This window comes from Corvus hawaiiensis, chromosome 7 (genome assembly GCF_020740725.1).
Source record: "Corvus hawaiiensis isolate bCorHaw1 chromosome 7, bCorHaw1.pri.cur, whole genome shotgun sequence".
Taxonomy (NCBI): domain Eukaryota; kingdom Metazoa; phylum Chordata; class Aves; order Passeriformes; family Corvidae; genus Corvus; species Corvus hawaiiensis.
Genome location: NC_063219.1, coordinates 15,369,859 through 15,393,017, shown reverse-complemented (window position 1 = coordinate 15,393,017; position 23,159 = coordinate 15,369,859). Strand labels below are relative to the sequence as shown.

At 38.6% G+C, this 23,159-nt stretch overlaps 1 protein-coding gene across 3 annotated transcripts in view; it reads right to left on the bottom strand.

The window, feature by feature from the left end:
• RAPH1 (Ras association (RalGDS/AF-6) and pleckstrin homology domains 1) overlaps window positions 1–23,159 on the bottom strand; it is a 94,071-nt gene that overhangs the window by 42,399 nt on the left and 28,513 nt on the right. For 2 of the 3 annotated variants that reach the window (XM_048309286.1, XM_048309288.1), the window contains exons 2-4: window positions 15,756–15,875; window positions 12,011–12,116; window positions 10,656–11,173 (exon numbers count right to left, since the gene is read on the bottom strand). In XM_048309286.1, the coding sequence (XP_048165243.1) occupies window positions 10,656–11,173; window positions 12,011–12,116; window positions 15,756–15,875 (744 nt within the window). Of the gene's footprint in view, window positions 1–10,655; window positions 11,174–12,010; window positions 12,117–15,755; window positions 15,876–17,178; window positions 17,481–23,159 lie in introns of those variants that run through there. The other variant, XM_048309287.1, reaches the window with a different exon arrangement.

Here is a 23,159-nt window from a genome sequence, read left to right as displayed (position 1 = left end):
CATTTCAACTACACCCTGACACTTAATTCTTTAGATTCCAGCTTCAAGAATTAGAATCCACGATTTTCAAAAGAGAACTCAAGAATTAAAGATTAAAAATAATTTTTGTAATTTTGACCCAAAGATGGGAAAGGAGAGCTGAAATTGGTTTTTCTGATCTCTTTGAGATTATGTATTCACATGAAATTTATTCATATCGATACAATACGATAAACATCTGACTAAAAATATCTATTTTCTGCTTTCCTTTGCAAAGGGGGTTGTTTAGCCTAGCAAGAAAGAGGCTCAGGGGACACCTCATCATTCTCTACAAACACCTAAAAGGAGGTGTGAACAGGTGGGTGACAGTCTCTTCCTGCACGTAACAAGAGAGGACAAGATAAAAGGCTTCAAGTTGCAGCAGAGGAGGTTTAGATTAGTACTAGAAAAAATTTGTTGAAAAAGCGGTTACAGTTTATTTTTATTAAAACCTCAGAAAAGGAAAACAGACACTGAGAGACTGAAGTAACAGCATTGGGTAACAGAGCTGCCTGACCTCTTCACACACAGAATCACAGTGTGGGTAAGGCTAGAAGGGACCACAGTTGGTCATCTGGTTAAACCTCCCTTGCTCAAGCATAGTCATCCTAGAGTTGCTTATTAAAATTTTGAACAAATGATACTACTAAGAGAAATTTTCCATGATTTGTTACTGTTACAGGGTGATTAGTCATCTACATTAGACAAAGTATTCCTGTTGGGGTTTTAGGAACTCTCCTGGTCTTTTTTTTCTGTTAAAGGAATTTTCCCTATATGTGTTGCTAGGGGGACAAATTGCTGGGTACTTCAGAAAAACAAAGACCTACCCACTGGGGGTGGGGTGCATCTGGCTACTCTTTTGTTTCACCTGGGTGTGTGGGCAGTCGGTCTCCGGTGTTTGGACAGAGAGAGAGGCTGCTTTCTTCAGCTGCTTTTCCTTCTGCTGGAGAAACCCCGGGATCCCAAGGCCGCCATTCCCTGCCCTGCTGGGAGCCGGGCTGTGGCCGCCCTGCCCCCGCTGCTGCTTCGAGCCCTTGCTACGTTGTAGCCCTGCTCACCCTGCCTGCCCGACCTCCGAGGGGTTCCCTGTTTGGATGCATCTCGTCTGCCACCCGGGATTTGTGCTCGTCCCTGCCGTTCCAGCCTGCTGTTCCCGAGGGTCCGGCCGGACACCGGGATCGGCTGCCCAGGGGTTTGTGAAGCCTTTGTTCCATCCCTTCCCGGGATCCCAGGGCACCAGAGCCGCGTGTGTCCCGAGCTCGCTCCGGAGCGCCCCCTGCAGCCGCGGGGGAACCATCGCACCTGCCCTGCTCACCGGGAGCCGCCAGCGCCCCTGCCGGCTGCGAGCGGAACTGCACCCGAGGGGAAAGGGCCTGACAGCCGAGAAGGCTGGCACTGGGTTTGTGATTGCTGTTACTGCCAGAGTTGTTGTTGTTTGTTTGACTGGTTATACACATATAGATATATAATAGTTAAGAACTGTTATTCCTATTTCCCACATCTTTGCCTAAAAGCCCCTCGATTTCAAAATTATAATAACTCGGAGGGAAAGGGGGTTGCATCTGCCATTCCAAGGGAGGCTCCTGCCTTCCTTAGCAGACACCTGTCTTTCAAACCAAGACAATTCCCAAGAAAGGAAAGGAAGGTGTGTGTCATTTAAAATACAGATGTTTTTAAAGACCTCTGCACATCCGACCAGGAAATAGATTATTAGTAGGAGCATCATCTAGGTCTTGCTTTGTGCTTTCCTATGAGGATAGCTGAATTTGTCTGAGACTAAGCCTTTAGAATTAAAACTGTAGTCTGTAAGTCTCAGTGAAGCCTGGAGCATCACAATTAAAAAAACCTCAAGGCTGCATTCTCTCACAGAGCACTGGCCAGCCCTTCAGCTGGACTGCACACTGCTACTCTCAAATCAAAGACTGGCCAAGATCAAGAATGCCTGGTTGCATGGTGGGAGAGTACAGCAGTCTTCTTTAAGCTGCAGTGCCTGGCTGCTGCAAAACATATTGGAGCCAGACAAGGGAAGGAAGAACAATTACTCTGTGCTCAAGTGTGCAATTACTCTGTGCTCAGGAGTGGCCAACCCTCCCTCCTAGGACTCCTGTGACTCCATGTCACTGCAGGCAACTGTAATAAAAAAAATTTAAATCTTAACTTACAGCAAGTATTTATTAAATACTGGGGATGTTTATAATTTCATGCCAGTCCTGGCAGACTAACCCTGTTGAAATTCACTGTAATTTAAGTAACATGTCTGTGACATCTCAAATGAACAAACTGCTGCTCTGTGTGCATGAGGTGCACTCTGTGCTAGTCCATCACCTGCCAGGTCAGGCCGTGATGCTCCCCTGCTGAACACGAGTTACTTAAGACAGAGCAGGACAGAAAGGATTGCAAAAGCTGGTGAACATTCAGTTCAAGGTTCATTTCACTATTGCTTTTTAGAAATGTAAGACTAAACCGCTGCAAGGAAGAGGCAGTCCTGTCATTCCCCCAACCATGTGCTCTCACATCTCATGTGGACAGCAATGATTTTGACCATGTGGTCCAATGGATCAATGAACAACTAATTCACAAGGATTATTTTCCAGGGAAAGCTGCTCCAAATCACTAGGCAGCTGCATAAGCAACAGCTCCAACCCAAGATGGGGCAAGGCTGCCCAATTCATCAGTAGCATGGATCTAAAGTAGCATAAACCAAACATGAAATCCCAAATAGTTCATCGGCAGGGACGAAGTTTCAAGAAAACCCCAAGAAAAAATAAGATGGAGTATATTTTTAGAGCAAGTGGTTGTCTGATCAGTCTAAAATAAGGTGCATTAAGTGGAAGACCTTAAGAAGAAAGGGAAAAACCCCCCCGAACTATGACTAATTGATTCCTAACTGCATTACTTACAGAATATCACAGACTTCATCCTGTGAAGGGCTCTACCTGTAGCACAGAAAACAAGACATCAAAGCAGCTAAGAAACCTAACAAATAAGAGTACATATAGCTTTAATTGGTTTTATTTGAATTTAGTGCCTTATACCCTAAGAAGTAACTGTATTAAGAAAAATTTGATTACAGGGCTGTTGACTTTTACACTACAAATTCCCTCCGAAATGACTGTAGACACCAAACCCTCAAGAGATCAACCACTATAAAAGAATGGGTATACACAGCTGGGGAGTTAAAAGTCACAGATCTACCCTACGTGTTTAAAGCAGGTAAGCCACATGAATGAAATAGAACCTGCATTCACAAAGCAAGGCACTGATGTGGCTGGTCTAAAATATTGAATAACTTTTACAAAAGTAAGACTAATAGGTGTCCAACACAGGAAACTAACCAAAGCTGTACATTAGTTAACTAAAAATGAAGGCTTTTCTTTGTATTTGCAGACAACTTTTATTATAGTATAACAAACTAAACACTAAATACTGTATTATCGTAGAACAAACTAAACTAAACTAAAGCAGTGTGCTCAAAACAGACACAGCTAAAAGGCCAGTTCTCAACTGCTTCTCCAGAATATGAAATCTTATTTTTTGGGGGTTCAGACTCTTTTACAAACCTCACAAACCCTAGTTTTCATGCTATAGCTTAGGAATATATGTAACTGGGGAGAACAACAAATTCTTTTCTCCTCTTAAAGAGTTTAATGTTCCACAACTGGTGGCTTTGTTCCTAATTTTTGTCATCTGTCCCCAGTTTCTTTTTTGGCAACCTGAAACAAGGACAAACAAGTAATCTGTTCCTAACTTCCTACAGATTTAGTATTACACATCCCTAATCTAATCAAATGTTGCAGAAAAAGTAAAGAGATTTATTTGTCTTTGTTTTAAGCAGAATGGTGCATCTACAAAGAAACTGGCTGTTTTAAAAGCTCCATTAATTAATCATCACTAGTAGAGCGATATCTTTACTGGAAACTGCAACCAATGCATACAACTCCCCTGCAGCACACTTCTGAAAAAGTTTGGTAACATCATAAGGGCAAGACTTGGATTTCTCAACTCATGTCTAGTGGGTAGTTCCAAAAGTGTGCTGCCTAGATTTATTTCGTCATTCATCTATGGTATTTTTTCTCTTGCAGATGAGTCTGGTAAGATAAAGAATCTCTGAGCAACCATTTTCTTGGCTTGTCTGTATTAATGATACATTTTTTTCCTCAAGAAATCCTTTCATAAACACAAGTATTTTTCTGAAGTGCTGTGGAACAGGCATAAAAGCAAAGAGATTCATTTTAAAGTGTGCTTATTTACCCAGCATTTGGGACAGCAGGGTGAGTCATGCAGTTGCTTGTCCACAGAAGACTCCATCCTTACAGAACAACCACAAAGAAAGAGTATATTTAGGTAGACACAATGCCTTTGGTGTTCACACTTACAGTAACAAAGTACACTCTAACTGTAATTTTTGAGTGGATACCAGCCTTGCCAGCCAGTGGTGTAAAACAAGACCCATATTATATATTATATATATACACACTTGTTATACATATATAACAAGTCCATTTTCCTGTTCCTTCCATGGAGGGAACTTTTAAGTTTATTCATCAGTGTGAGGCAAAGCTGACAGAAGAGAAACTATTCTTACATGTTTTATGATTTCTGTTACACTTCAATTAGTTATCTCCCATGAGGAAAAGCTACAGGACAAATTTAAAACCATAGCTATAAAATAAGTCAGATACACTGAGTGGAGAATCAGGATTTAACCAATGCAAGGATAACGTTTACATTCTTATTTCCCTTTCATGTATTTGAAATCTATATACCCCAATTTTTGAAACGTACCATTCCATGCATGTGCAGTAAACAAAACTTTTAGAATGCTTCCTTTGGATCCCAATTGAAAATGCTTTAAAAAAAATTAAAATTATCCCTTCCCATCATTTGCTTTACAGATTTCTTAAGTATAATGTGAAAAAAGTTTATGTGCTAGTTTTGCAGGCATTGGGAAGAGTGTATTAGCAATCCTTGGGTTCTAGTCCATCATATGACAATTATGCATAGCCAAGCACATTTGATTATGTGTTTGAAATACATAAATATTGTTTATATTTTATAAAATCATATGTTTATCTCAGAGAATGCTTTGAAAGCTTCCAAAAATCTGGCAAATGAAGAGTCATTTTACATGTATTTCAAGAACATTTGAAAGCTGGATGGCTCACACTTCTTATGCCAACAAAACTGGAAGCCAAAGTAACGCTTCAGGATGACAGATACACACAATTTTCCCTTACTGTTGACTTTTTAAAGAATACTTTGTGACTAATAATTGGGAAAAAAAAAGCGGAAGAAATGGTCTAATTGTGTTTCAAATTAAGTCTTTCCATTGACTATTGTTAGCTTAGGAAAAGGGGAACTGGAAATGCTCCAGAACAGACTTTGTGTACTAAACTAAGGACATAACACAACTGGCAGAAAATAAAACGATTTTTTAAAAAAGTCTTTAGAAGAAACACAAACTAAACCTCTGCCATGCCTTGTTAGTTGCTTATCTGTGACTACTCTCACAAACTGGAGTCTAACATCCTTCACATCTGCTAACCACACATCACATGGACCATAAGGAAAACTACTCAAACTTTAAGCTCCCAAAATACAAAAGCTAATAATGCTCTATTCCTGCAAGAGCTAAAATAGACTACAACTCTTCTTTAAATCACCTCCAAATAACACGAGATTCAGCAGTCCAACTCTATTTTAAGACAGCGTTGCCTAACAAAGACCATATATATCATCAGTTTATTTCTCTGCATACGTTAACTGCGTTTTCATACAATGCAACACTTAGCAATCCCACATAAAACATGACCCTCAATTATTTTAAACGGGTACCAAAGCTTCTGTGTTATACCACTGCACAGGCAAATGAAATGCTAGCATTTCCATGTAAGAACTATGGCAAAATTGCTATGAAACACAAACTTTATTATCACTTACATCCATTTCAAGTTTTCCATTTTATCCCACAGGATCTTTTGGCCAGTACAGATTTATTTATGGGTGCTGAGCTTACATGACAATTGCTACTAACAGTCATGACTCCAAAGCTCCCTTGTTTACTCTGAAAGAAACATTAATGTTTACTCTACACTGCCTTCTCTGTCAAGTGAAGCACAAACCATGTAGCTTTATTGCACTGGCACTCTCTTCTCATGATTTTTACTCCTCATGCATCAAGTATAAATCTACAATGAGTTTAAGTAAAAGCTAAAAAATAAAATGCAATTAAATCATGTAGTGTTACCGACTGCTAAATTTTGCATTATCTTTGTATGTCCAGAATCTCTCAGCTGTGCAAACTGGGTTACAGACATAAAGAGCTCTGGCATATTAGGAGGGTGACGCTGAACTGTGCCAGACCAGATGGCAGACTTCAAACTTATCTGCAACCTCTTCACTGAGTATGTGCAGGACAGTAACAATGACTGCCCATGAATGGAGCCTTTCACCCACCAGACACAAACAGCTACATAAGCATCATCAACACAGTTCTCTACTCTCTCCCCTCTGCTTTCTTCTCCTTCTACTCTAACACAGCTCACTGAAAACAGAGACAACTTCTTGCTGGCAGAGGGACCAAAGGAAGAAGAAAAAGATAATGTGGGTGGAGGCAACAAGTTAGTCATAGAGTCATCATTTCCCCTACCTTTAACTCATGCTAGTACTCCACTATTCTGGTCTACATACAAGTAAAGCACCTCCCCTACAGCCCCCCCGAAATAACATTGTAAAGTGTATGCCACATTACACAACTAAAAGTAGAGAAAATGAAATGCAACCTACCAATTCAAGAAAGAATACTGCTTAAGCAAGGATCTGTGAAGCCATTTTGTCAAAGACAAATTTCAATTTAGCAAAAAATTATGGGGGTTAGAGTGTGGTGGAAACAACTTTTTTTTTATTCAACAATACTTAAGGGGAGACTAAAGACAAGAATGTAAGTGCAGCCAGAAAACACTTAGTACCACCAAGACAAGGTCTCAAGACTACAAAGCGATAATCTTTGGAAACATCGACATTTGCAATGTTTAAAGAAAGGAAAGGAAAAAAGGAGGACAGTTAAACCATGATGACAACTAATAAACCCACAACTTTAGGCAACCAAGGGAACTCCAGTCAACTCCTCTGAAAGTGGCATAAAGACAAATTTAGAATAAATACAAGGATGGTCCTGGCCAATACGACCACTGGGAGTTATCATCGGTCATCATGCTGATATATCTTCAATCCCAGGAATTTCCTACAGCACAGGCTGCTAGGATGAAGAGGAAGACAAGACACTAAGGTGCCTGTCCAAATGCTCAGGCAAGAAGTTCTGAATCATCCATTACCACCACCAAGTGAGTTCCTGCTCTCCCTTTCAGCTGCCAGTCCTTGGCTACAATCCTGCTAATGTGCATCAGTCCTCTGAGCCTCTGCAGTTCACCTAAGTAACACAGAATGAGACCCAGAATAGAAGCAGAAAGGTTTGGTGTACTAAGTACCAGTTAAGTGCCAAAGCTGGGACAAGGGAGGAGATGAGACAGTGTAAGGAAGAACTGTGAGAAAGGAAGGATGAGAGGAAAGGGAAGTCATATCCTCCCATTTCTAGTGGCTGTGGAATTGCAGCCTTTTTCTGTAACATTGGTCCCTATAACCAGCCAGAGAGTATACTACACCACACGTACCTTCAGTGGGCCAGTGTACAGCAGTTCTTTTACAGGATATTCCTGTGCTTCCAGGTCAGTGAGCTCTTAAATACAGAGCAGAACTATTTTTTAAGACAGAACACTGAAGTTTTTAACTGCAAAGCCTAATTTCCTTTTTCAGGCAAGCATTTCCTCCCATCCAAATTGTCTTCCATTGTATTTAGGAAGAGCATAACATGAAGTTGCAGCAGAAAGGATGACTTTTTGAAGTGCCTATACTGCCTGGAGAAGACAGAAAGTATCGGCCAAAAGGGCAGAGCTGCCAAGACACTGACCTCTTTCAGAAGAGCCATAGCAGCAAAGAAAAATTTTAAAGGTCAGCTCACCTACAGGCAGTCTCAAGGAAGAGAGGCAAAAAGAAAAGAGCTAACTGAAAGCACTACTTTACAGTAACAAATCTCAAAACAGATCTGCTGTGACCATGAATAAACAGCCTCTCCCACTTTCTGCACAAAAACTGTTGGGCTTTTTCCCTGTATGGACACTAGGACTTCTTCAAAGGCTACTTCCTCAGCAGGATGTTTTCTATTAGGAAGAGCACCATTGAGTCAACTGTGTGGGTGGGAGGGTACAATTCAGCCCTACTAGTAAAAGGTGTTTTGGTTTACAACCTAGCCAAGAGGATTAATAAACCTTTAAACTAGTTTTTGGGCACTAAATGAATGAAATAGGAAATAAACTGCTTTGTTGATACCCAACAACTCTTCCTAAAAATCCATTTAAAAGCTAAATGTAAAAATGTAAAAAACAGCACCACAGAATCTGTCACAAACTCAAAAAAAAAGTGATTTCCCTTTCTCTGTTCACCAGTGATGGAAAAAGAAACTTACTTCTCAGTAAGAAGCCCCATCCCATTCCATAATTTTAATAATGAATAGTTGAGTACCAATTCTGTGAACTTGGGGATGACTTCTCAGAGTTGAACACCTTCCTCAGGCTACTGAAATTAAAAAGAATAGATAGAGCCAAATCAAATAGCATGGCTAGTGAGTGCAGAGGTTTCTGTTCTCAACAGGAGAGCAGAATCTGTATCTCAAATTACTGACGTTTTCTGGTTATCCCCTTCAAAGGAATCAATCAATCATTCTTATCAACTTATCTGGGCAGAGAAACAACAGCCACATCCTTGTATGAGAAGCAATCACTGGATTTATACAAAGGCAAACGTCTTTGAGAAAAGCTTTTGGGGATGATTTTGAGCCTTGGAGTCAGTGGCCAAGAGATCAGAAAGCAACTGAAACAGCAACTGCAATACTTGCAGCAATACAGATTAGCTTCCTGTGAAGACAAGGCAACTTCTTAACCTCTGTCCCTTGATTCACCAACATCAAGTTAATTAACGGTAGCAGGTGGTTGTTGATTACTCAAAACACAAAGAATTGAAAAAAACTGGGAGACAAGAAGGGCAATTTTACTGATGCCTCAAGCATACAACTCCCAAAGTAGGAGAGAGAATCTAGAGGGAGACCTGCAAGATCAACTGCAGAAATCATCTTGCATTAAAAAAATCAAAAAATGCAACACTCATGCTTTTCTTATGCTATGCAAGCTAGAGCAACTAATTCACATAAATCATCTTTTTAGCTCGAGAAGAGACCAAAATGCAAGACTGCCTAATTTTCTACATCATAAAGACAAAGATATAACCATGAATATCAGCTGGAGATGCAAAAAAAACCCAACAAAAAGCCAAAACCAAGCCTTTTCATACCATAAAAAGAAAATGATTGACAAACAAACAACAATATAATCAATGACTGTCGTAGGCTGGGCTTGAACACTCAGGCCTACAGCAATAATGCAAAGGTTTGCATTTTAACTTTCCAAAGAGCAAAGGGCACATTTCTATCTGTTTTGCTTCACTGAATACGACATCTCCAATAAAAGCATACTGAAAACAAACTTTTTATGCAAAAAGAAAGTTGACCTAAACTGTCACTCATTCATTTCTCACCATTTCAAATAAAGATTTAAAGCAAAGTGTGACCTCAGTGAGTTGATCGTAAGACTGACAAGCCTGCATCATTCACTTTACATCAGATGAACTTTTGTTGTAGATGTGTAGAACCATGCTTCCAGCACAGCTCATTCAGATTAGTTTTAATTATTGATTAGAATAAACTCAGCTTGTTCCAGTTTTCTCTCATGAAAGAGAACATGCATACTAGTATAACTGACATTTTAACAGGTCAGATTTCTGTTTCAGAGAGCATTTCTACAAGAGAGCTTCTAAGTTTAAGTTCTCAAAATTCACTGGAACAATTTACACATTTTCTCTCACAAGTCACCAGCACTTGCAAAGCTCACTGAACTGGCTGTTCTTACTGAAGTTTCCTCTGTGATTAATCAATGTCAAAGCACCAAAATCCCAAATGAATATCTGCTAATGTTGTATTGCAGCCCAGTTATTTTTCCGTGTTGTGTATTGCTTCAAAGAGTTCCTCCTGTCATACATTAAACAAGAATATTAAGTAGTGGTATAGTACAGCTCCAGACACACACCCATAAATTGCTCCATGCATTTCGGGTATTAACTGTACTATAACAGGAACAGAGCTTTGTCAGTTGTGCTTTCTTTTTGCCACAGCTGTGCACTCCTCACATTTAAATTAAAAGCAATATGTGACATTTACTTCAAATAAAAATATTAACTATAAAAAAACATTAAAATGCATGATTGGCTTAAGAGGAGGAAGAGATGGGGAAAGCTCTTAAAGATACCAAAACACATTCTTTACAAGAAGTTTCCTTACAGACAGAACCAAAAACAGAGAAAGAAGTAGCCACAACATGTGCAGTTCCTGTAAAAGCAAGTTTTCGATCAACCCCATTGCACTGCAGATGTTTAGTTACAAGTGTCAGCATGGGAATGAGGTGGTACAGTGTGTGTAAGTTTGAAGAGAAAAACCCAAACGAAACAAAAATCTCAAATTAGTCACACCCTACCTCAGTGATTGGTTGCCCTTGTGATGTCAAGTCCAGTTCCTGAGGTCTCGTCACCTTATCGATATCCAAGGAGTCCATGCTGGAAGCTGCAGAGGTCACGCTGGAACGGGAGGAGTTACTGATAGAGCGCAACTCAGCATCGCTCACCGTGCCAGCAGATGCTGTCCTCCTGTGCTGGGCATTAACCACTGGCTTGCTGTCTTCCGCAGTAGACTGCTGGGCTGCCTCATCCATGCTCAAAGAGGCCTTTTCTAACTGTGCAGTGATGTCATCCAGAGACACGTTGGCATGTGACGGTTTAGTCACCTTAGCAGAGGAGGAGGATAATCCTTTCACGCTGCCGTGCTTAGTAGCAGGTCGACTAGCAGGTGGTTTCGGAGTTCTGGGTTCTGTGGCAAGGCGTTTCACTGCAGCATTGTTTGCTGAATGAGAGCCGATGCTGCTGAGCTCCTGCTCTATGGAACAGAGATCAGCCATGAGGGCATCCAGATCCACAGTCTCCCCCTGATTCAGGGCTTCTGCAACAAATGAGTAGTCAGTACGTGCAGAGTTATTTCATTTGCAACTCTTCACTTTGTGTTATCAAATCTAATGGTTAAGAGAGCAAAGGAAGCAGTATTTTCTTTTCCCATCTGTATTGCAAAATCTCTGCACACTGCTAAACAGAAATTCATCTGCACGACTATTCTTGACCAGTGCAACTTTCACACTATTTGGGTTAAACACATTTGTCAGCAAAAGAAGTCTATGAATGTTCAGATTACATCTGAAAAGTTTAAACTGCCTTCCTGTGAACAGAATGTAAAAATACATTTGCATAATCTCATGCCTCACTTTTTGAAAAAGTGCAGATGTTTTGCTAAGCATTTTCTGCTAAAGTAATGCAACTGTTTTAAAAAAACAAAACCAAAACAGTAATACTATATACATATTCAAGCCTTTAAATTACGGTTTCCTTCTGTTTATCTTGAAAGCATCCTGTAGGTATATTCTTGCATCCTGCTCTGTAAAACAAGATGCTCTTTCTTCCTGGTTTACAGATACACACTAATTCTTTCTTTCATGAGACCAGATCCCAGAACAAGCTTTTTTATACAAATACTACACTAGAGTTCTCAGATACTAGGTGTTGTAAAAGATACTGCTTCAGGAGACTCAAATACTCAAAAGAAAGGACACCAGAAAGCAATACCTTCAGCAAATATGTTCTCACCTCAGCAAATATGTTCTCACCTCAGCTGTAAGTGTATTCGAATATTCTTGTATTTTAAAATATTTTATTTCATAGTTGGAATAGGATTTTTTCTTAAACTACTATTTTTCTTAAACTATATGTCATAAGTAATTCAACAAACCATTCAAGTTGTACATGGAGAAGCGATATGAGAAGTTGGCAAGATTGGTTTCCTGGTGGAGAGGTGACCTCTTCACTGGTGCCACAGGCTTGTCTGCATCCAAACTCTGAAAATGATCAAAAAAAGAGCAAAATAAAATTTGACAAGGAATTGGACAAGCAAATCTTTAAGATGAATGAGAATTAATTCTCTAAGAGAAATTTTTCAAAAGTTACTAGTATATATAAAACCACCCCTCTTTTTCAGGCTTTAGATGGAAAACATACATCATCATACCACAGATTTAACTTCAGGTATGAAGTGAAGATGATGTGTTAAAACACATTCTGCTTTTTTCAGAATCAAAAGGAGAGAAGCATTTTCCAAAAGCTTTTTTGAGTGGTGTTACACACTAAGTCATTTTGAAACAGACAGCTGACTTACCTGTAACTATTTCTCTGCAGCAAACTGCACAAGTATCTGAACACGTTCAAACTGGGATAATAGTCTAAGATATGGTCTAAGATATCCACCATTAGCTTATGAGCATAATCACAGCATAAGCAGATAAAAACGTTCAATGAAAAATCCTATTTTATTAACAGGGATTTAAATTCACTAAATTCAGAATTTTTTCCAATAGTCTTTCCTGTGAATAACACTAAGTTATGAAAACCAATCCCAGACAGTTTATGTAGCACGTTTTTTTTAGAAAGACTAGCATAGGTTAAAAAATGGAACTCTTTCTAACCAATACACTGAATTGTTATGTTATGATGGCTAATATGGGTATAATACTATAATAAATACCAGGATTTTTGTAAGCAGCAAGCAGTAGGGCACTGTGATCCAGCTGCTGACCAAAGGGGTATATGACAGGGGCAGAAGCTGCTGCCCCTGAAGTGGAACGTGTTACATGGGGAATCCAGTTCTTGCTGTCACTGAAGCTCAACAGGCCTGCAGAACATCTGAAATTAGGCAATGCTTGTACGGATAGAGAGTTCCTGAAGATACACTTGCCTGAAGGAAAAGCGTCTTCTAGTTCCAACAGAATAAAGTTTCTCACCTAAACTTTTTATGTTAATTTTCTACCTCTTTACTCAAGCGTTCATTAAAAAAATCAAATGCACTATTTTCTCCCCTAATATTTATTCTTCCTGAGCTCCCTTCTCTCCTCAGATTGGCTTGGACTTAAAAAAAATAAAAAAAAAAAAAAAAAAATCAGCAAGTCAATCATCACATATGAGAAGACAGTGATGAAGCCTTGTCTTCCATCAGACGGAAAAAACCCTCACCTCAACTAGCTCTGATGAAGATTATGTATTGTTCCAGACAGAATAGCTGGGGGGTAAAAAACATCTATAATCCTAGAGACATTGGTGAAACTGGAGACTGAAGAGGCAAGTTAGGCCCTGTTACTTCAGACTGAACCCACAGACTGCTACAAAAGATTTCCTGTGAAGCAAATACATTCTGGTTAAAAGCACCTCAATTGTGTTTTACTAGCTTTATTAAAGTTATTGCAAATCATTGGACACACATGTGATATACTCTCACTATTATCTGAGCACATTCTCTGTAACACATTAGACTGCTAAAAGTTTGAGAATTGCTAAAAACTGCAACAGCACCAAAAGCTTAATTCTAAATAATCATGAGAAGCAAGGTAAATTTTTTTTCATTTAACCCGCACCATACAGCAGGATAACTTAAGCAGGATAAATGCTAAGACACCCTACATCATCACCAAACATTGCTCACACATGCTGCAGATTTTCTGACTTCATTTTATAATGCTTTTGTTAGACCAAGAGCTAAAGAGGGAAAGTGAATTCAAATGATTCCCATGGACATTTTAACAATTTCAGATCTTTTAAAAAGCTCTTACATCTATCTGGGTCTTACTTCAAATCTCCTCAAAATAAACATTTAGGAAATCTAAAAAGAAGTTAAAGATCTCAGGGACAAAAACCTTTCCTCCTAGTGCTCCTGAAGTCCAGCTGACAAATAGCAAAAAATGCTGAAACTACAGGAGAATGCACTTCGGATCTCATTAACTCTAATCAGCTCCCTTTATTAGGACTTCATTGGAACAGCCCCATCAAGACTTGATGATTGTCCAAATAAATGAACTGAGACACAACCAACTCCACTAACTTGTTTATACAGAACAATATGAGGTCATTCAACGTTTTGGGGGAAATGTCATTTCTCAGTAGTTGCGAAAGATAGAAGGGCAACTGTCAGGCTGTGTTGCAGACTGTCTTGAACAGCAATACGAAGGAAGAAACAAATAATGTGGGAACTACCATTAAGTACCTGTTAGTAGGTTTTAAGAAATTTGCATGGATCAACAACGAACTGAGACATCATCCTGAAGCCTGCATGTCAGTAGTGTAGCTATAAGCCCCAAGTATACTTATATTTCTAGGCTGCTCATACCTTGAAAAAAATGGGGCAGAGAACAAAGGGTCTAAGACCATTGAATTGTTATGTTATGATGGCTAATACGATGGCTATAATAAATACCAGGATTTTTGTAAGTAGCAGGCAGTAGGGCACTGTGATCCAGCTGCTGACCCAAGGGTCAGGAGCTGCTGCCTCTGGAGTGGAATGTGTTACATGGGGAATCTTGCTGACACTGAAGCTCAACAGATCTACAGAACATCTGAAATTAAGCAACGCTTAATGGGTCTAAGACCCATTGTGCTCCTCTGTGAATATCCTCACTCATGGCGATTTACAAAGCCTATGCCTTCAAAATGGTTCACACCATTAAAAACCCTTCAAAGTTAAAAACCAGCAAGAATTAGTATATACATATTCATGTCACACTCTTCCATTCATCCCAGAAGGCAGGATTCTTTATTGCCCTGTGTGTATGAGCTCAGAGAAAAAGAAAAAATTCCCCTATAGTGCTATATACATTTAGAACTTGCTGGCAGAGACAGGAACAGAGATGAGCCTGAATTTGAAATCCTGTTACGTGATTAGCTCAATTTTCCTTCAGTCTTTCCTTCAGGTAAGATGAAGATGAGAAGAACTGCCTCTTTTCTAGCTTAATGAAACTTCAGTTATCATACCTTTGTTTAATTCTAAAAGACAAACTGAGAAGTTTAAATATGTTATTCAGGAAGGCCAGTTCACACAGCTGAAAAACACCCTGCAGGCAGTCACAGAGGAATGGCCTATCACCCCAGGAGTGCAGCATAGCGTGCAAAATGCAGTATTTCCTTGTGAAGCAAAGGAAAAGCACTAGAAAGAAGGAAGGACCAAAAGATGTCCTATCAGCTGCTACTCTGATGCAGGAAGAGTACAATGGTGAGTCCTTTAGGGTGTATCAGGGTATCTTATTATGTCATCAGTGGCAACAATCACAATTTTTTCTTATTGCTGTTCAGGTGCAACAAATAAATGCTGTCACAGCTGGACAGTGTCAAACCACATGTTTTGAGACACAGCCTATCTCTTGTCACCTAAAATCTGTGTTTCTCTACATACATAAGGACAAAATACCAATTCTGTAACTCTTGGAAGGAACTACACCCTTTGGGATAGGTCAAACTAGCAGGTTGTGCAAAATGAATTTAACAACCTCAAGATGGGGAAAACAAGCCAATATATAAGCCTTTAAAGACTACTGAACTGGTCACAGGCTACGGTCTGCCTTGCTGCAAGTGGCAGTGCTAAGCAGTTAGCATCCAACTGAAAAGAAACATAATACTAACAAAAAATTATTCCATGAGATGACTGAAACCTCCCTCACCTGTGTGAGTTTGTCCAGTTCACCCAGCCACGCCCCAAACATCTTGTCAAGATCCTGATCTTCCTTATCACTATCTTCTTCTGCACCATGGTCAAGCTCTTCATCTGACAATTGCTCCATCTGAAAAAAAAAAAAAAAAGTTTGATACTCAAACTTTCTTATCAGTGTCTAAGAAAACTGGTGTTAGATACGATGCTTCTGAAAGCGTTCCTAAATCAAAGCAAATGTTCATCCATAGACTTCATAAATACTCATGCTTAACAGGAAAGACTTAGTATGGAAGTTGCAGTGGATAATTGCAAAGCCATTTTCACAGCTCACTTTTGTCAGAAAGATGCAGAAAAAGATTAAGAACAGAGTTCACAATATTTAATATACCATCAGAAATTCATGCTAACATTGCATGTGCCTTCATTGCCAGCTATTGTTGGCAAATTCTATTGACATTACATTAGAAAAATCCAACTCTTGTCCAAGGAATTCAGCTGACCACAGTTAAGCAACACCATTCAACCAGAGGAAGTGCAGTCTCACTGCACTGCAAATAGATCACTCTACAAATCTGTAAACAGAAATGCTTAAATGGGCCATAGAAAATGTCAGCAATACATCCCCTGACACAGTTCAAATCTTGGACACTGACCAGATCCCTTCAGTGATACTGCACAGTTTTTATTCAACAAAGGAACTCCTCTCTAGAAGCAAAGAGTCACCGTAACATCTCTCAGTCACCGTAACAGCTCCTCCTTCATTCAACAAATTTGTGACCAAGATAAAGACAATGGTCTCCAAAGTTTATCTCTTATTATCTCAAAGAAAAATTACCTTCTATTTAAATCTCTTTTCCAAACATGTCCTCCAGCCCTTTTTATGGAGCTAAGACATACACACCTTTTTATGTACACCCATACTGGTAAAGACAGGATCTGGTTCAGAAAGAGAATTTACATGCTTGGGGGGGCAACAATCTAGGCAATAATTTGGAAGCAATCAGGCAGTACAGAAGGGTAAATTTCAGAAATATGCTACAGAATGTCCAGAGACACATGAGAACAGATCCCCAGCAAGATCTACACAAAAAAATCAATGATGAGTTGTACAGCTTGATTTAGTCAAGTCATGGGCTACACAGTTACTTGCTACACATAGCTTTCTGAAAGCGCCAGTTTACATTTTGTAGATTTAAAAATGAACTAAGTCCTACTCTTCGGGAAAAGACAAATCTTGGTCCAAAAGACATCAATGCCTGACATCACGCAGTCAAACTGATAAGAGATTCAAAGTTAAATGATTAAGGTGATCTCAGAGAAAAAACTGCTCAATCCACTCTATTTTATATGACAGTTTTCATGCAAAAAAAACCCCTCCAAGATTTAAAAACAGTCTTTCCTTATATCTCTATAAGGCTTTTATTTAATTTTACCTTGATAAAATAGGTCAGAGGAGACTTCAGAGGTGATCCGTAATTCTGAGGTCAGCAGAAGCCAATGCGTCCCATGGATGTAAGATACTGCCATCCAGTTGCTCTAGGCAAAGCTGCTTCAGTTTACTGCCTGAGCTTCTACTTTTGTGGGAGAGCACAATGCATGTGCCTGCCTTAAAAGAGGTGATAATATTAAAGCTAACTTGTCATGGCACACTGCTCTACACAAACACTGAAAAGATTAAATTCATCATCTGAATCTCCTTTCTTCCAACACTTGCTTTGAGTCCTGCACTCTAAGGAATGAAGGGAAGCGCTTCCTAAAATCTGAGGGTGATGATGACATTAAAAAAAACCACCCAATATGCTTATATAATATTGCTGCATCCTTCCACCAAGACTGCACCAGTTTTTACATTCTGTAAGTCAGGCATGCCTTCCTCTGCAAGATTCCTCTCCATGATGCCTCCTGCAAGTCCTCCCACGTACAAAACTGGAGACAGCAAGGTAGCAGCAACTCATACTCTGCCTGAACTTCTGCAAAGCAAACTTAAGCTGTATTCCACTTCTATCCCTCTTCAAAGCTTTGCTTTAGTACTTCTTAGGCTTTTACACAGACCAGAAATACTGCAAACTCAAGACAAAACACATTATACTTAAGGTGACATGGTCAAACTGCTGTAAAAGTGCTCACAATTGACAACATAGCATTTCTCAATGTCTAGATACATTTGAAGAAAATAATTTTTATTTGAAGGCTAAAGGAAGCTACTAAGTGGGTGCCTCACAAAATATGACTATGAACTGGCAAATCAAATAAATTTAAACTGTGATATAAACCACTCGGAGCTCAGTATTTACAGATACTTTACACTGCTAGTCTTTCCCTCTTTGAGCTGTTTTTAACACTCTCGTTAGATGGGCTTGTTTTGCAGTGCATTCATTATATGGCACTGTTCATAACTCACCCTTTCATTAAGAGCGAAGCTTGCTCTTTTTACTAATATTTCTGAGGATCTAAGCCATGGAAAGCATTCTCAATTTCCCATAAACTGTTACTTTAGCTATTTTAACTTGGCATCAGAGACACTGCTTTGGTTCCAGTTACTCTGAAGACAGAATTAGAAACCTAAAGAAAACTTTTACAAGTGAAGTACTGTTGTGTCAGCATGTCTGGCACTAAACCCTGTAGTATTTGCCAGCTCCTTGTAGTCCCCACCCAAGCTTCCTAACGTCAGCTGCATTTCCTATGAGCCTGTCAACATTTACTTGCAAAAGGCACACAGAGGTTAGTGTCTCACTTCAGAAACAGCTAATATTAAGTTGCGAGTTCTGCAAGAGGAAATCTGTCTTAGTACAAGTTCCACAAATGGGAGATATCCCAAAGGACATTTAATGAAAGAATTAATTCAATAAATTAAGGCAAAGACACAAATGCTCAGAAAGCAGTATATGAACTTCTTGGCATAAGAACTCAAAATATTAACCACTTCAAACAAGAGTGCACATTCCAATTAAAAACTTCAAATTTTCCTTTTAACAACCATTTTCTTTCTCACTGTTGTTGATCACAGCAACCATGCACTGTACTTTAGCACATTATGACCTAAGTGGGAGTTATCACACCTTTCTAAGGATAAAACACCTTTATTTATAACAAGAAAGAAAACCAGCATAAGGGGTGAGGGGCTGTGTGTGTTTTGTTTAGTTGGGTTGGGGTTTTTAACTAAAGGAGTCATTTAGAACTGAATTAGATGTAAAAAATGGAAGAAGGATAATCATTCTGATGTGATGCCATAAAGTCAGCCACTTACATTACTAAAACATTTGCAGGGGAGCAGATTTTAAACAGCTTTTATTTCTGCCTAGCTCATACCAGATGACATGCCAAAGTAACTTCAGCATTCAAGTTATTTTTTTCAACACTTCACCTTCTATTCTGTTCAAGTGTATGCCAGAGCAGAACATAAAGAAAATGAGCAGCGTCATTCTGGGATACCTCAATAAAATACGGTATCAATACAGTACATGGGAGTGAGGCTTCCTGCACTGAAGTGTGGTCCATGTATCATTTAATTATCCACTATGGACTGTGACAGTCTATTCTATCCGTCTGAAATGCTGTTTAAACAGGCAGACTCAATTACTCCAAGTTAACTATCTAGTTTCCAAAACAGTTCATTAGATTTCACCTTTAAATGCGCGAAGCACAGTATTCTAATATTAGTTTATGAAAAATTATGAAGGCTTTCGTTAGAAGTTACCAGTTGTAACATTTAATCATAACCTACTATTTTAAATTACACTGTAAAGCAAAAACCTCACCAATACGTTAGGGGGGAAAAAAGAGGAATATTTACTCTTTCGAGATGATTTTTATATTCTTAGTATGCCAGGACAAGCACGAGATATTAAAACACACAAGGAAAAATGGAAAGCCCAAGAACAATGCTTCAAATACACCATTTCAACATTTTCAAGAAAAGATACCACCACAGAATTCTGAAACTAAGAAAGAGTTGTCATTTGAAAGCAACACCATCAGGACAGAGTTAAATTACAATCAGAGCGTAAATTAAGCATCTTGCACTGAGACCCTATCCTGTACACTTGCATGTTGAAACAGTAGTTCCTACCTTAAATCAACCAAGTTGATTGTGACAAATGAAATTTTTATTATATTAACAATATCTCCTTTTAAAGAAAACAGTCTGCACTGAAAAAAGCAGTTGTAAAATAATTATTTGCAGGTTTTATACGACAATTCACCGATGATGCAAAAATTATAAGAGAAAGAAAAATAGAATTCTGAGTCGAACTGGAAACACCAATGTGCAAAAAGGGTCAGCAACAAGAATGCGTTTATTCACTATAATTTCAGAAGCAATGTAGTAAGAATTTTGAACTAGAGACGCTTAAGTATGTTCAGAACCAACTGACAGCATAAAACCCCAAAATGAAAACATACCATCTTTCAGGCAACTGATGTTTTCACCCCCAACCTTTCTTATTATTTAAATACAAGCTTGTACAAGGTCCTGCTTGTTCCTGAAATAACAATTTTCCTTCTAAAAACAACTATTGAATTTGTAACAAAGCTATTTTAGGGATGCAGTAGACAAGACACAAGTGTTTAAAACACCATCTCAAGAAATAACTAGTTTTCTGCATTTTAAAATCTAGCTTCAGGAATTATATAGCATACCCTGGTTTGGGAAGCGTACTCTCTCTAGACCTCATCTGGACATCCAAGTTCCTCCATTTGCGATCATTCCTGTGTTATTACACCAATGACCATTTCTGTTAAAAAGTTGTATATGGTAGAACACTACAGTAATATACTGTATGAGCACTTAAGCGCAGAGCGCACACATAAATACCAGAGTAAGATTCTAGCAGGTTTTCATCTCTAATATTCATTCATCTGACTGCTTAAAGAAATAAGGCTACTTGAACAGAAAAAAACCCACTAAATTGCCTTCACAAAACTGACAGCCAAAGCTCACATACCTGTTCCATGCTTTTACACATTTCCATAATTGAAACTGCGGTAAATAATGACAGGTACTTTGAGCAGATACATTATTTGTATCACATTAATTCTCTGTCCACGTGACAGGGACTAATCAGATGTGGCACATTTTTCAGTCAGAGATTCTTTTGCTGTAACTGACACTAACATTTCTCCTTTGAATTTAATACTACAGCACACTAAGCCAGTGACAGTGCAGATCACTTGCTTTAGTATTTCTGTGTTTCTTCTTAATAAGCATAAAGTATTCTGGAAATAATTACTCCTGAAAAAGATATTTGGAGGGGGATTAGAAAGCTATAGGAAGCTCTTTGTGCATTATCCAGTATTCTATAACCCAGTTTATGTTAAAGGCAATCTAGATGAAAACCTGAACAAAAGAGCATTTGTTTTCTTCAAGCTTCAAATATCATAGGCAATACCTGAATACATCCCAAGGCTTCTGCAGCACAGACATTCCAATGCCTCTCAAATTCAAAAACTGAGATACAAATCTGTCAGCCAAAAAATTCAAATTCAGAACGTTTCAAATGAAAAAATCTTATGTCAAGTGAAAGCCTGTTTCAAGATGCTATTTTTAGCCAACTTTAATTCTTCTTTTCCTTTTTTTTTTCTTAAACCATGCTTCAGGCCATAGTTTTCCAGACCTGGCAGTAACAAAACAAGGTGAAAACACATCGAATGTCTGATAAAAGATAAATCTTCAGACACTTCATTAAAAGCATTGAGACCTCTTATAACCAATACTCTGAAATACTGTGGGTGACCTTTTGAAATCCTGGACATCAGTGTAAGTTCCACGAAAAACCAGTCAAACACCAATAGATTGCAGACATAATTAGGGTGGATAAAGCATTCATTATTACTGTGACAACCTTGGATTTAAGTCTATTGTCTATTTCCTTTCTTCCCTTACTCCCTAGCTGGTGAAGGGTGTTTTCTTTATATCAACACATTATCTGCCACAATTCAATTGATCTGTCCTGTCCAACTCAACTACATTCCAACTATTAAGGAAGCAAGGGACTCAGCATTGCTCTGGAAAATTGTTTTTGTTCAATTCCACACTTATTTTTTAAAACAAATTAATTAGTAGCAATTTGGAAACAGCATTGGCAAAAAAAAGAAACAAATGTTTACACACATGGGTTCTTTAGGCTGTTCTTCAAAATTAAAATAGGTCATTGTACTTTAGCAATAACTATTATTCTTCTTCAAACAGAGGAAGTCCAGAGCAGAATATGCAATGTACAACACTTATTCAGAGCAACCGGGAAAAGAAAGACAATTCCAGAATACACTGAAAGAGTTTAAAAGCAAAGTACAATTTGAACATATTTCTTTTTAAAGTCTTTTACTTTATATCAGGCAGTTAGTCTAGACTGCAGAACTCTAGCAAGTATGAAAACCAGGCATCCTCACTTTATGGTCTTATTTTCAGGTTTAACTGGGAGATGCAAAACTGGACAGCCCACAATATTCCCTCCTTTGCTCACTGATCTGTGCAACATGCAAGAATATATCTTTGAAACCACAGAAAAGAAATCTGCTGTCTGAAAATGCATGTTTTGAACTGTACACAGGCTACAGTTTTAATAAAAGACCAATGAAGGCTGCTGAAAGTAACAGCTATTCAAACATACACAGCGTGATTTCTAATGCTCCTCTTAAAATTAAGCACATGCCTGTACAAGAACTTGCCTTTGCCTCTAGCTGTTTGTATTTCAAGCCCAGTCAAACAACAACCTTTTCACTAAGCTCATATTTTTCTTTACATTATTTATAAGTTCTTAATATAAATATTTATAGCACACAAGTGAACACATAACTTACATTTTAACAACTGCTAATGAAAGAATTGTTTGAAAAAGTAACTGGAAGAAGAAGAAAAAACAAACTTAATCAGATACCAGATTGTAACATCAAAGCAAATTGTCTCACTGCTTCTGGAATCCCCTAAAACACATCAATGCTGTATACAGCAAATACAGGTCTTCTAAAACTTGGTGGTGTTCATGAGAGCACTGCTATCCCTTTTAGATTCTAACAGATTGTTCAACAACCACCCCCAGAGATTCTAACCAGGAAAGTCAAACATATCACAGTTGCTCCCTGCTCTTCCAGAGATTTAACACCAAATCTTTAGAACGAAGCAGACACAGATATGACACCTCAGTATTCTTCACAGACAATACAAATATGAAAGAATCAAGCTCTTTCTGGCTAGCAGCACGAAGAAATAGAAAAACTTATTTCTCCATATTCACATCCTTTGCAGCTCCCTTTGTATTCAAGCAGAATTTGTACACTCCCCCTCTAACTTTAGTTGACACTAGCACCCACAATTTCCTGAAATAAACACATTGAAGATACCAGAATGTTTACTTCTTGATTTCTAACAGTGGGAAATCATTCTTGCCACAGCAAAACCACCTGCAAAATACCCACC